Source organism: Protopterus annectens, chromosome 11.part0 (genome assembly GCF_019279795.1).
Source record: "Protopterus annectens isolate FY-2018-M chromosome 11.part0, PAN1.0, whole genome shotgun sequence".
Lineage (NCBI taxonomy): Eukaryota > Metazoa > Chordata > Ceratodontiformes > Protopteridae > Protopterus > Protopterus annectens.
This window is the reverse complement of record NC_056745.1, coordinates 980,213,280-980,227,820: the sequence shown is the minus strand read 5'-3', so window position 1 is coordinate 980,227,820 and position 14,541 is coordinate 980,213,280. Positions and strand designations below refer to the sequence as shown.

General features: G+C 46.7%; 1 protein-coding gene across 1 annotated transcript in view; it reads right to left on the bottom strand.

Annotated features, from left to right (window-relative positions):
• The window catches only part of SFMBT2 (Scm like with four mbt domains 2), a 2,938,510-nt gene that overhangs the window by 1,194,699 nt on the left and 1,729,270 nt on the right, over positions 1–14,541 (bottom strand). Inside the window, 1 exon segment of the mRNA XM_044088354.1 lies at positions 1,143–1,240. Within this exon segment, the coding sequence (XP_043944289.1) occupies positions 1,143–1,240 (98 nt within the window).

Genomic DNA, 14,541 nt, shown 5'->3' with positions numbered 1-14,541 from the left:
CGATCTGATATTCGAAAGAAGCAAATCAGTTAAGCGATAAAGTGACAAGAGACCCATCTTAAAAATTGTTAAGCACCCCTGCTTAAGTTGTTAAGGTCAGGTCTAGACCTAGGCAGTAAAATATGCCAGTACTGACCACCAAATTGGAGCAGCAGAATAAAAGATTTGTTTCTGTCTGCTGTCCATACTGTAACATGTCCCTAACTTCCTGTTAAATGTAGAAAATAGCTAGAATAACAGGATGTGTGAACTGCATTTTCTTTAAAATCCTAACTGTGAAACTGAAATTTATGTAATTATTTAGTGACTTCAGTCTTCAGTGGTTTGTTCGAAAATCACAGATTTTATGCAGAACTGACCAAAACTATGAAGCAAAAATCTAGATGTTCTGTGAAAATATGGACATTTGAGATGCATGGCAAGGTGAATGTAAACATAACTGACACTGCCTTTGTGATAGTGCTCACTAAGTGTTTTACACCTTTGAAGGACAGCACACTTGGCACTTTTTTCCTGTATCTTGTACTACATGGAACAGATAAAGCTCCATGTACTACAAAGAATTATGATCGATTACATGTTCGCTCTCAAGGTGACTTTCTTGGCATTCATGTCTCAGACATATAAGCAGGTTATGATTGGCAACAGGATCATCATCTTCTGTGTTATGCACTTGTGTGAAATCTTTAGATATAATGTAATAGTTGTGTGAATCATTATATCTTTGTAGCTTATGCTTCTCTGCATCACTTCTATATAATTTCTGAATGTTTTCACCATGAGCACAGGGACTAATCTAAGGGGGCGGCAAAAGCCAACACATTCTGGCTAGGCTTACAGATGCCCTCGGGCAGATAGCCTAGTACTTGCCTATGAACCTATGTATAGGTAAAGAGAAAGCACAATAGAGGGACCATAAAATGGAGGAGAAGGAAAATGACCAAGTGTATAACCTAATAAAATGAGGATCATAACTGTAATTAACTAAAGTATACCTGTTAAAAAGTACAACAAAACATAAATACAAACCACTTATGTATTCCAAATGATATACATTTACTAATGATAAAGATGAAAATAATAAAATAAAAACTGTCTAAAAGTAACAATTAAATACTACACTGGTGATTATCAGATCTTACCTTGAAAGCTTCCAGGGGGAGAGGAGATGTTAATGCCTCCATTAATGCTTTCTCTAAAGCAGCCTTCCATTCAGACTCATTTTTCAAAGGATGAATGTCTAAAGATATAAACAAAAAGATGTTAGCATAAAAAAACTAACTTATACACATACAATTTGGGTTATCCCTGCCAGGGTAACCCTCGGCTGGCTCAAATACCAGAGACTTAGTATTTCTGCATCGGTTACTGTTGCTTGAGGACTGATGTCAGGTCGTCAGTAGTATAAAGTAAGGCAGCCAACGCCATTACATCAGTTAGTTCTGAGGGATACCCTGTCTGCATGGAAGATGATGAAACGTTCCAGAGCCATGAGTGCTTGCAACTCAGAGACTCTTCTAGCTGAAGTGATGGCCAGAAGGAAAGCTGTCTTCCAGGAGAGAAACTTTAGCTCTGCAGAAGAAGCTGGTTCAAAAAGGGGAAGGGTGAGCTTTTTCAAGACAAAGTTAAGGTCCCAGTCTGGTGTTGGTGCTCTTCTCGGGGGCCTCAAGTTGCTAGCCCCTCTGAGGGACTGTTTGATCAAAGGGTGTGAGAAAAGGGGATGCTCAGTGGTAAAATAAGCAGAAATAGCAGAGGCATGAATTTTTATAGAGGAGAAAGAGAGAGTGGTCAGCTAAGTAATCCAGGATGAGAGGGATGGAGGGCTGTGATGTATTGGCTCCCTTAGCCTGGATCCAGGTGCAGAACCTTTTCCATTTATCTGCATAAGACTTTCTGGTGCTAGGATGTCTGGCCTCACGGATAACATCCAGAACCTGTTTACTAAGGATGGCAGATTGGTTCAGGGTTAGGGAGTAAGCCAAGCTGCCAAACTGAGTGTCTGTAATTAGGGATGCATGAATTCCCCTTCCCTCTGGGTCAGGAGGTTTGGAATCTGAGGAAGATGCCATGGAGGTAGTGGGGACAGGCTGCGCTGCAAGGGGTACTGGTGTTGTCAGGGCCAATCTGGAGCTATTAGAATGGTCTTGGTTTTTCCTTCCTTATTTTGAGCAGTACCCTGGGGATGAGAGGTAGGGGAGGAAAGGCATAGACCGATAGACTGACCCAGGGGAAGGACAGGGCATTCACTTTCCAAGCCATGCAGTGATGCTCCCTGGTGCAGAATTTGCTGAGCTGATGGTTGGTGTGGGAGGCAAAGAGGTTGACCTTCGGGGTTCTCCATTTCTGAGTTATGAGGGTGAGGGTACTTCTGTTGAGTTGCCACTCATGTGGGTCCAGAAGGTTTCTGCTTAACTGGTCTGCCAGAGAGTTGAGAAAGCCTGGTAGGAATTGTGCTAACAGGTGTAGTTGCATGGAAGAGGTTGTGAGCCAAAGGGTCATGGCCAGCCTGCACAGAGGGTAGGAGTGAGTCCCTCCCTGCTTTTTGATGTACCACATCACAGTGGTGTTGTCTGCTTTGATCAGGAGAACCCCTGGAGAGAGAAGGGGTTTGAAAGCTTATAAGGTGTTCTGCACAGCCATCATCTCTTTTTGACTGAGGTGCAGAGGGATTTGCTGTGGGCTCCATTAGCCCTGTATGCACCTGCCATCCAGGTGTGCACCCCAAGCGTCGTCTGATGCATCTGTGGTGAAGGTCTGGGCGGCGGAGGGGGTGGGGAGAAGGGCAGTCCCTTGTTGTGGGAGCATGCTGTTGCCCACCAAAGAAATTCATTTCTGAGGCAAGGAATTATAGTAGAAGAGTTTCCAGGTATTCAGAGTGCTGACACCAAAGGCTCTTTAGGTACCAGTGAAGTTTCCTCATATACAGTCTGGCATATGGAATGAGTAGTATGCAAGATGCCTTGAACCCCAGAGCTTGCAGGATCTTCCTTGCAGATAGCTGGGGCCTGGTGGCTAGTTGAGAGAAGTAGGCTGTCAGGAAAATTTGTTTCTCTGGTGTAAGGTATGCCATCTGGGATGCTGAGTCCAGACTTGCTCCCAAGAAGATTATCCTTTGGTTGGGCACCTGTTTCGATTTTTTTTTGTTGATTGTGTACCCAAGGGAGGTTAGCAGGGTCTTTACAAAGGCCAGGTGCTTGAGCAGCTTTTCCTGGCTGTCTGCCTGAATAAGGCAGTCCTCTAAGTATGGGTAAATTTGAATATTTCTTTGTCTGCAAAAGGCAATGGCCAGAGCCAGACATTTTGTGAAAACTCTGGGAGCAGTAGATGAGCCAAAGGGAAGGGCAGAGAACTGAAAGTGTTGAGATCCTGCCCTGAAGTGGAGATACTTCCTGCATGATTCCCTGATAGGAATGTGGAGGTAGGCCTCTTTTAGATCTAGGGTTGCTAGCCAAGCATCCTTGGAGAGCATGGGTAGCAGCTGCTGGAGGGTGAGTATTTTGAATTTTGGGATCACCAGGAAGGTGTTTAGAATGGATAGATCGAGGATGGGGTGCCAGGTGCCCTCTTTTATGAGCACCAGAAAAAGTCTGGAGTAGAAGCTTTGGCCTATCTGTTCTGCAGGAACGTGCTCTACTGCTCTCATAGAGAGCAGGAAAAGGATTTGCTTTTGAGCCTCTGCCCACTGATTTGGTGGTAGATCTGGGAACCCTTTTTTGGTTGGAAGGGTATGGAAGGAAAATGTTTATCTCTGAGACAAAATGCTCAGAACCCATTGGTCCTTTGTAATGGTGGCCCAGGTGCTTGAGTGAAAGGAGAGTTTTCCTCCTAGGGAAAAGAGAAGGTGGGCGGGGGGAGTGGGGGTGGCTTAGAACTCCCTGGTTTTGAAGTGGAGGTAGTCCACTGCTTAGATCTCTGCATTCCATGGGGCTGCTGTCTGGGGGGGGGGGGTCTGTTTCCATAGGGCCTAGGCTGGGCCGGTTTACTCAGAGCAGAAAAGGACCAATGTTTGGAGGGACAATGCCTGCTGAACCTAGGGGGGCTGGAAATGCTCCCTTAAAGTATGCAGGGTTTCCCCAAAGGAAAAATCCTCTGGGGAAGAGGCTGAAGGAATGGAGTCTTCTGCATCCAAATCCTCATAAGTGGAGAGGGGTTGCATGTCTTCATAGTCAGATGCATCAGATTCATCTGACTCTTGTTCAGACAAAACTACAGGGGACAGATCTATTTTCCTTTCTGAGGAAGTAGCTTGGCTTCCTCTTTTCAGCATGATAACGCCGCCCGCCATTTTAAGCATTTGAGACTGAGGCAAGGTAGCAGGCGCCTGAGAGTGGCTCATCAGTCTCTTGGGTGTAGTTCGAGCCCTGGGCCTAAGAAACTCGGTCGTTTTTGAAAGAATGGTAGTTGCGAAAGAAGACGTCGGTTTGTGTCGAGATTCAGCAGTGCGAAGAACTTCCTCGGAAGCCAGTGCCTGCTCAGCGGCCCCGAACCCATCCAAGGTAGAGACGACCACAGGATCCTTAGTAGAAGAGGAGTTTTGCGGCATTCCAGACTCCGAAAGGGACTCGGTATAGGCCTGCGAATCAACTGAAGTGGGCATCAGGGGCTGTGAAAGCACCTCACTCAGTACTGGAGGACTGACGACTAGCTTAACGGAAGCGTCGTTGGTAGGTTTGGATCTGTGCGGTCTGTCTTTGTCTTTATGGTTTTTCGGAAGATCTGCTGTCGGATGGCTTACCGAAGCCATATTGAAATTCGAGGACTGTAAACAAAAATATCTGGCTACAATAAGGGCCCGACAATGGATAGTTCTGACGTTGAACAAAGCACAGAAGCGATAACGGGAGACTTCGTGGTCTGGGCCTAAACAAGTGATGCAGTAAAAGTGGAAGTCTCGGTGTGGTATTTGCTTTCCACAGGCAAGACACTTATTAACTTTTTCTGACATCGGTTAGTGCAAGAAAAAAGGATCCCCAATGGGGTACTTGGCTTTAGAAGACTTCAACTTTAATTCGGAGACGAAAACTCAGGTAGCGGCCGACTGGCACTCGTGCAAACTGCTTCTGCTTTGGGCTCCACGGCAAAAAAGACTGATGTAATGGCGTCGGCTGTCTTACTTTATACTACTAATGACCTGACGTCAGTCCTCAAGCGACAGCAACCGACGCAGAAATACTAAATCTCTGATATTCGGGCCGGCCGAGGGCTACCCTGGCAGGGATAACCCAAATGTGATAACTGCAACAGTGAAACACGAAGAACATCTTTGTAACGCTTACAGAATGAGCACATTTCTACATATCTCCTTTACTACATTAAACAACCAGCAGGCAGGCTTGTAAAGCATTATAAGGGGATCAAAGAAAGGAAAAACGGACAGATTTTAAATGAAATGACAGGAAGTACACAGCCACATACAGAAGATAGCCAAGTAATAGACTATGCTCAACTAGTGTATCTGTAAGACTACTGGATCAGCAAAATGGATCATAAATGCAACATGACTAAGATGAAGGTCAAAGAGTTCTAGATACTGATTGACAAAATCTGTGGCTAACATTAGCTCTTCTTTCTTTGTGATGGTGGGGATTTTCTTATGCCCGGACACCATTTTGTGAAAGCTAAAGGTTGAACACATCACTGCATAACACAGTGAAGAAAATCTCAAGCAATTAAAGTCACGAGAATGTATGTGCAATGAAGCACTTCTAGCATAACTGCATATCTGGTCTTCACTCGGGGTACAAATGTTTTTCCCAATCTTAGGTCATTTAACCTGCAAAAAGGAAAATGACATCTCCCTAGCCAGAGTATAACATTCCCTTTTCCAACTCTAGAAGGGTTACCCCCGTCTCTTCCACAACACCTTCTGTACTTGCTGTTTGCCCGAGGAAATATTCTCCGAGTTGTGCTATGCAAATACTTCCAAGCAAAAAAACTACACCTACTGGATTGTGTTGCATACTTGAGAGCCATACATATGTCCTCTCATATTTCCTTTCTCTCCTCCCAATCTTTTCTAACCTCCTTTAATTGACTTGCAATACTTTATATGTCCTACTAAATTACAGTAACTTCTGTTTTAGACATAACTAAAACTCTACCACAACTCATCTTTCACTTGGGTCTTTCACTTAGTTCTCTGCTATCCCTTTTTCTTTCCCAGTACTATGATACTAATCCCTGGTAGAGAAGGCAGTTTCTAAGCTGCAGTCCAAACTTCTGCTGGTTTCATCCCAAACATTACATTTCCCTCTCTAGTTTTTTGCTCTGAATACACTGGTTTCTTTGCCAACATTCTCCAGTTAATTCCAGCCCTCTCTCCTGTCTATTTTCAGTAACCTTGCTTGCAGTTATCCTCTATTCACAAACACTCCTTTCTTCATTCCCACACTGGCTTAATTCTTAGAATGCTTTCTGTAACTTTTATTAATATAACAATCTGTATGGATGTTAGTCTCCTTAAGGATCTGTATACAAAATCCTACTAGCTCCTTTTTCTCAAACTCTCCCTTTTTATTCATCACCCAGTTCAACTTTGATTTAAAACTTTTTGTCTGTGTCATGGTTACAACCTTAACTGTGTGATTCTAAAGTATCCATTCAAATCAGGCAATCCTAAACCACCTTGTTCAAAAGGAAGACTCAACTTATCAGTTCATAAGTAAGTACTAGGCTAACTGCCCTTCTAGGCCACTTTAAGCCTAGTCAGTTTTCCTTTTGCTGCTTGAATTACTGTCCCATTTGGTGTTATACTGTCCTTACCCATCCCATGATCAATAATTATAATCTGAGGGGACCCATGTATGGGTTAAAGCATTTAGGAGCTGCCTCTGTCCATTTGCAGTACAGTGGGCAGACCTGGGGGAAATATTCTGTTTCCCATCCATAGATCCAAGTTGTGTTGAAATATGGACAGGGATGAGATTTGTTTTATGTTGATGGGGAGTCTGTTCCAGAGCAGTGATATCTCCTGTGAGATAAACCTGCCCCTCCAAACCATTCTGTTGATGTTGCAGAAGAGGTTTAGCTCCCTAGACCAAGTATTTATGATGCTATTTAACTTGCTGATGTAAAAGTAATGTCTTTCGGCTTTTCCCGGTTAGGGGTCGCCACAGAGGAACTCCGGTCCGCTAATGATTGGCAGTGGATTTTTACGGTGCCAAGTTGCCAGCCCGAAGCCCAACCTGCAAAGAAGTCACACCCATTCACGCACGCACCTACCTGCACATCTTTAACGTCACTCAACCATGGGGAGAACATGCAGACTCCACACACAAGGCGCTCCAGCCGAGAATCGAACAGGAGAACCTCTTGCTGTGAGGCGACAACACTAACCGCTGCACCACCATGGCCATTTTTTAACTTGCTGATGTGCAGATGGCTTATTCCCAGTTTATTTAGCCTTTCTACTATGATTGAGTCAAAAGCTTTGGCCAGGTTGAGGTATGTGGTACGTACCATTTTACCTTCATTCATTGCTTTGGTGACATTTACAAAAAAGTCCATCAGGCTGAGTAAACTGATACGGGTCTAACATTTGGAGGTTCCCTATGTCCTTACTGATTAGTTCCATGATGACTTTGCAAATGAAGCATATCAGTCTATAACTGCCTGGGTCTGTGAAAGGTTCCTCCTTATGAGGGGAATGACTACCTGTTCTCCATTCGCTTGGTACAAAATCTGTATGGAAGCTGAAATTGTATAGTGTTAAGTGGTGTGGCTAAATCATATTTCATGTTATTTAAGAGGCATTCAGGGATAGTGTCAGCATCCACTCATGCAGTATTTTTAGCTTTTGATAGCACTTTTTAGATAGATAGGTATGTATCCCAGTGACTACTCCATCTATGGAACAGGCTCCCTATCCACGTGAAAAAGAAGTTATGTACTCATCATAACGTTCCATCTGAGTAGTTATACTTCATTTTCTGCAACCTGTGGGTCATCGGATCCATATCGGATCCGAGCTGGCAGCATTTTTTCAAGCATCTGCTCCAAGCTCCTCCCCTTACTCATAATCCCTCATCTCCTACCTTCCCTCAGAGAGTTTGCCACTAATCAAACTATTAGCATCTCAATAACAACACTAACCTAGAACAGGTTCGGGGGAAGGAGGGTGGGACGGCTGCAGAAAATGAAGTATAACTACTCAGATGGAACGTTATGGTGAGTACATAACTTCTTTATCTGAATATTTATCTGCAACCTATGGGACAGAGTCCTCAGCTACCAAAACTCCTGGGAGGCCCTCATGGAAGGATATTCCTGAGCAAAGCAGAGCCAAAGATTGCTCTTCCTCTAGAAATCAAATCCAACTTATAATGAGAAATAAATGTATGTGACCTTCCCAGGTCGCTGCTGCACAGCTATCATCCAGAGAAACCCTAGACCAAAAGGCAGCAGAAGTTGCCATAGATCTGGTAGAATGAGCTTTAATAGGACCAGGTGGGGGCAGGCCTTTATCCCTATAGACTTGCAGTATACATTGTGTAATCCATCTAGCCAAGGAGACCTTGGAAATGGCCTTGCCCAAAATGGGTCTGGAAAAGGACACGAATAATTGGTCAGACTTGTTTAGTCCTGTGTAAACAGAAACAAAGTTATCTATGAACATCTAGCAAATGCTGCTTATATTCACCCTTGTTCTGGCAATTTGGAAAGAATCTGGTTAATTTTAGATTCAAAAGCAACTTTCATTAAGAAAGAAGGGTTCGTGCAAAGTAAAACCCTGTCTTTATGAAAGATCAAGTAAGGGGGCACGGCAGACAAAGCTTGGATCTCAGAAACTATTCTAGCCAAGGTAATGGCCACTAGAAAAGCTGTCTTCCAGGACAGGAATTTTAAATCTACTGACGCTGCTGGTTCGAATGGGGATGCCACCAATGCCTGTAGAACTAGGGTAAGGTCCCAAGGAGGGACGGAATCCTTAACCAGGGGACACAAAAGAAAAGTACCTTTCAGAAAAGCCTTGCACAATCTCAAAGAGGCCAGAACATTCAGATTTTCGCCGACATGAAAATTAGATATGGCTGCCAGTTGTACTTTCACTGTAGAGGAACTAGCCTCTTGTTGGAAAATTTAGGACAAAAACTCCAACACTGCAGGAACTGGGGCTGTAAATGGAGCAAGGTTTCTCTAAGAATCCCAAATAGAGAAGTGTTTTTATTTCCTGCGATAAACTTTCCTAGTGGAAGCTTTGTGGGATGCCACCAAAATACTCTTTACTGAAGATGACAGACCGGGAGTCCTAGCGATCAAGGGAACTGGAGCAACCAAGCCGTCAGCTTGAGGCTGCCCAGATCAGGCGGACTTGATGCCCGAGGGATGAGAGATGAGATCCGGGCAGGGATCCAGAATCCATGGAGGAGTCAGAGCATGAGACCAGAGGAAGGGAAATCACACTTGATGAGGCCAGAACGGGGCAATGAGGATCACTTTGCATCCCAGTTGGTAGGCTTTCTAAAGAAAGTAGGGAATGAGAGGAAGTGGGGGATAGGCATACAGTAACCCGAGAGGCCAAGCATGGACAAGAGTGTCTCTGGGGGTGTCCCCCGGTGAGGAGATCAGAGCTAAGAACTCGCTGCACTTCGCATTAGAAGGAGATGCGAAGAGAACGTAGCAAGGGTGACCCCACGCAAGGAAGATCTCCTCCGCTACTGACTGTTTCAGAGAACACTCGTATGGCATTAGAATAGCCCGACTCAGTCTGTCCACTAAAATGTTGGAGCGTCCCGGGATGTGCATTGCAATCAGAAACCGACTGGTGGAGATAGCTCACTCCCACATGGCATTGTGGCAGAGAGGGTAAGATCTATTTCCTCCTGGTTTGTTGATGTAACAGACATGTTGTCTGACTGAATTGCAATCGTCCCCGGGGGAAGAACAGCATAGAAGGCTTGCAATGCTAAAAGCACTGCCCTCATTTCCAGAACACTGATATGCAATCTGGTCTCGGTCTTGAACCACGTGCCTTGGATCATCCTCTCCAAAAAGTGCCCCCTCACCCGAGCTGGGAGGCGTCAGTGGTCACTGTGGCTTGGGCTGGGGGTGTTAAGAAAGGATGCCCTGCCAAGATTTTTAGCGATTGGAGCCACCAAAGAAGAGAAATCTTGCAAGCTCTGCAGATTCGTATTGGGTAGTCCATGGGGAGGTCTAACCAAGACCACTGGACTGCTAGAGTCCACTGAAGCACCCTCATGTGAATGCGCACACAGGGAAGGATTGAAATTGCTGCAGCCATGGAGCCTAGGGCTCTGAGAACGTCGCTCGCCGTTGGCGTCCTAGGGCCGAGGATCACTGACACACGAGCCCGCAGGTTCTGGACCCTGAGTGAGAAAAACTTGCAATAGTAGAGTGTCCAACCGTGCCCCTATGAATTCCAAGGTCTGTGTCGGGTTCAAGCGGGACTTGGAGATGTTGATGGTAATCCCTAGATTGACTGCAAGATGCAGGAAGGAGTCTCTGGCCATGCAAAGTAGATGCTTGGTGGCAGCAGCGAAGAGCCAATTGTCTAGGTAAGGAAATACCTGAATTCCCTGAAGTCTCAGGTGAGCCACTATGACTGCCATAACCTTGGTAAACACCCTGGGGGCTGTGGTGAGACTGAAGGTTAGGGCTCTGAACTGGAAATGATTGACTCCCAGCCGGAAGCGAAGGAATCTCCTGGAGCTTTTGCAAATCTTGATATGGTAGTAAGGGTCCTGGAGGTCTATCGAGCACATCCAGTCGCATTCTCGGAGGTAAGGTAGAATGGACTGCAAGGTGACCATCTGGAATTTCTGCTTGGCTACAGGCAGGTTCAGGGTTGACAGGTCCAATATGGGACAGAGGTCCCCCGTCTTTTTTTGGCACTAAAAAGAAGTTGGAGTAAATGCCTAATCCAGAATGATCTGCGGGGACCGGTTCGATGGATCGATTGTAAAGCAGCTTTGAAATTTTGTGCACTGCGGCCTCCCTTTGAGCAGGTGGAACATCCGGGAGGCGCTCTGATTGGACGGGTGGGGCAATGAATGGGATGGAGCATCATCTGGATATAATATGGAGCACCCAACAGTCTGTTGCAATGGACTCTCAAGCTGTTAGGTGTAATGACAATCTTCCCCGACTGTCTCCAGAGTAGGACAGTCGGGCAACCCCTCAGGGTTGCTGCGCGGGTCTATCCGAGAAGGTCTCCCTACACCCAAAGTTCCTCAGACCCCCTCTGCCTCTGGGGCGGCGTCTGCCTTGTCCCCCTCTACCTCTAGGGAATGAGTTGTCCTGAGTGTCCCAAGAAAACTGAGATTTTTCGGAAGCACATCTTCTTCTGCCCTCTCTGATTCCTAGAAAAGGATCTTTGAGGACTAGAGAAGTGGACTCTGACGGCAGACAGAGTCTTCCCGTCCTTCTCGCTCTGGACCAGGGTGTCACAAACTGTCTTCCCAAACAGGGAGGAACCGTCAAAGGGAGCATTTGTGAATGATGCCTTGAAGGGGTCTGCAAACTGACAGAGTCTGCGCCAAGCATGCCGCCTCAAAGCTACAACGGTCCCAGCCTCCCTAGCCGCTCCTTCCATGGCATGGGAAAGAAGATGCATGGAAGTGTTCGAAACAGATTTCAGAGTCAACATTTTCGCCGAGAACAGTTGCTTGCCCTCTGGCGACAAAGACTCTGGGGGCGACACAGCGAATTCCGTAACTAGGTCTCGCTGGAGTCGAATGGCATTTGCCAAATAATTCAGTGCTTGTACGGAAAACGTCGCTGAAGAAAAGACTCGCTTCCCAAACCGATCCACCACCTCAGACTCCTTGTCCAGAGGGTGGACTGAAGAACTTTCCTGAACAAGTTCTCTCTTGGTGGCAGCTGCAACCACCACAGCATCCACAGGGGATCCCTTGTACCATGCCTGTCTGTTGAAGGAGAAAGGATCCTGTCTGGGCATTTGGGCATTGGCTCTATTGTGTCAGGCTCCATCCATGCCCACGTGGTAATGAGATCCACTAATGGATCTGCAGGAGGGGACACCCAGAATGTAGATGGGCATATGCCAAAGGCCTCCAGGAATACTGACTCGTCCATAGAAGGTTTTGGGGCTCACCAACCTCCCCTCTGGCAGAGGATTTCCACGAAGGAGACATCCTCGGGAGGTGACCTGGGGAAACCCTCATCTTCATCTAAGTCAGTATCTTCTGTGAGGGACTCGGGGGTGTCCATGTGCCTCCTCTTACACGAATGCCTCCTCAGTGGGATTCTCTGAAGAAGGCTCGTAAATCACGAGGGGGGGGGTTCCATGACGGGATCCACCTGGGGGTCTGCTAGCATGGGCTGTCCCTGCGACAAGCTGATGGGAGTTGTGACCAAATCCATGGCAGCCTGGGAGGAGTCTGAGGCAATGGGCTGGGGTCTCAATCCCTGGGAGAGAACCCTCTCCACCACGTCGAAGACTGAAGGAGAGCGCACCTCCTTGGCAACCAACAAGGAAGACGTTCTCCCCGGCTCCGTTGTGAGGATCGAGGCCAAGGTAGCCAGGGTTGCGAAGAAATGGCTCGGATCCGACAAAGTCAAAGCCGAAGACATCTCTATTCCCTCGGATCCGGCTCCCCGTTGTTGGCCCTGAGAGTTGCTCAGATCTGAAGAAGTCTGAACCAAGGAACTCAAGGTAATCGCCGGCATAGAGGTTGGAGGAGCGGTCTACGCCAAACACCCAGCTCCGAGGATCCGAGGATCCATAAACCCCGAAACCGCAGGTCGGATCGGGAAAGGAGAGACTGGATGGAAGAAGAGCACAGAGGCCTGGCAATGAGCTGGGGTCTCAATCCCTGGGAGAGACCCCTCTCCACCACATTGAAGGCTAAAGGAGAGCGCACCTCCTTGGCAACCAACAAGGAAGAAGTTCTCCCCGACTCCATCGTGAGGATCGGGGCCGAGGCCAAGGTAGCCAGGGTTCCAAAGGAACGGCTCGGATCCAACAAAGTCAGAGCCAAAGACATCTCCATTCCCTCGGATCCGGCTCCCCATTCTTGGCCCTGAGAGTTGCTCGGATCTGAACAAGTCTGATCCAAGGAACTCAAAGTAATCACCGGCATCGAGGTTGGAGGAACCGGCGGCGCCGAGCCCCCAGCTCAGAGGATCCTTAGATCCATAAACCCCGAAACCGCATGTCGGATCGGGGAAGGAGAGACTGGATGGAAGATGAGCATAGAGGGGCCTGGCAAGATTCCCTTTTGGATTTGGGTCCGAATTAATCTCCGCATCATCCTGTTCATGTCAAGCTAAGAAAGACTCCAAGTCCAAGGTGAGGAGGCAACCGACTCGGATCTGGCTGGTCTGCGAGACGACCTCGAAGAAGGCCTCTGGTCCGAAGGTTCCGTTGGCTCCAGGGAGAACCTCGGGGAATGGAGCAGAGGAGAAGTGGTCCTGATAATTTTTGAAGGTGGACTGGAAAATGGCTCCCACTCCGGAGATAGTTTGCGCCCTTTTCTCTTTCTCTCTCTTATCCTTATCTCTATCCTTTGTTTTTGGCTTGTTTTTGTTTTGGGGGGGGGTTGACTACTAGAGCCGATATCGAGATCATCGTATCTAATGCAGAAACTGGTAGCAGGTCCTTAGCTACCAGTTTCGCCTTCCTCTCAACGCCCTGGGGTTGAACCCTGCACACACACTACATGGCAGACTAAGGTGGGGAACGCCCAGGCAAATAACACACAGAGTGTGGCCATCAGCCGATGAAAGCTTGTGGCCACACTCTGTGCATTTTTTAAATGTTGGTTTTGGCTGGTCAGCCATCATCACACACCACTCAGCCCAAACTAACCCAACAAATGCACACACACATGGGATGTTTTAGCCCTACACTACCTCAGAAAACACAAACCTTCTAAACTACTTTTTTTTTTTGTAACAAAAAAATGACGAACAACGAAGGGGAGGAAAGGGTTGACCACAAACAACTACACTCACACACTAAATATAAACCAAAAAGTACCACCTACTATACCCAACCTGGAGCTATAGAGACCATGATGCGTACGCATGAAGCGGCAAACGTAATTTGAGAGAAGGTAGGAGATGTGAGGGATTATGGGTAAGGGGAGGAGCTTGGAGCAGATGCTTGAAAAAATGTTGCCGGCTCAGATCCGATTACCCACAGGTTGCAGATAAATGAAGTTAACTACTTCAGACTTAGAGTTCCTCCCTAACCCAATTCAAGTACAACTTGGACTATTGGATGGGAAACTGGAAATGTATCCCTGGTTTGGTGCCCATGTCTCTAATGGACACAAGTAACCTGTAAATGGTTCATCTCCCAGGCCCATCCTTACACTTATCAAGAGTATCAGAACTTGTCACAGATTTGGGATGCATGGCTAGGCTTAAAAGGCCCTTGTGGTCATTAGCCTAATAAACACCTACACCTATGAACTTTTAGGACTTGGTCTTGTGTGATATTTGTAGGTGAGCCAATTCCTGGTATATCTTGAGGGACTGATGGATTATCCCACTTAACTCCTGCCCGCTTTCCCTCCCAAATACATTTCTTTAATTCTTTATTGATCATCATCCACA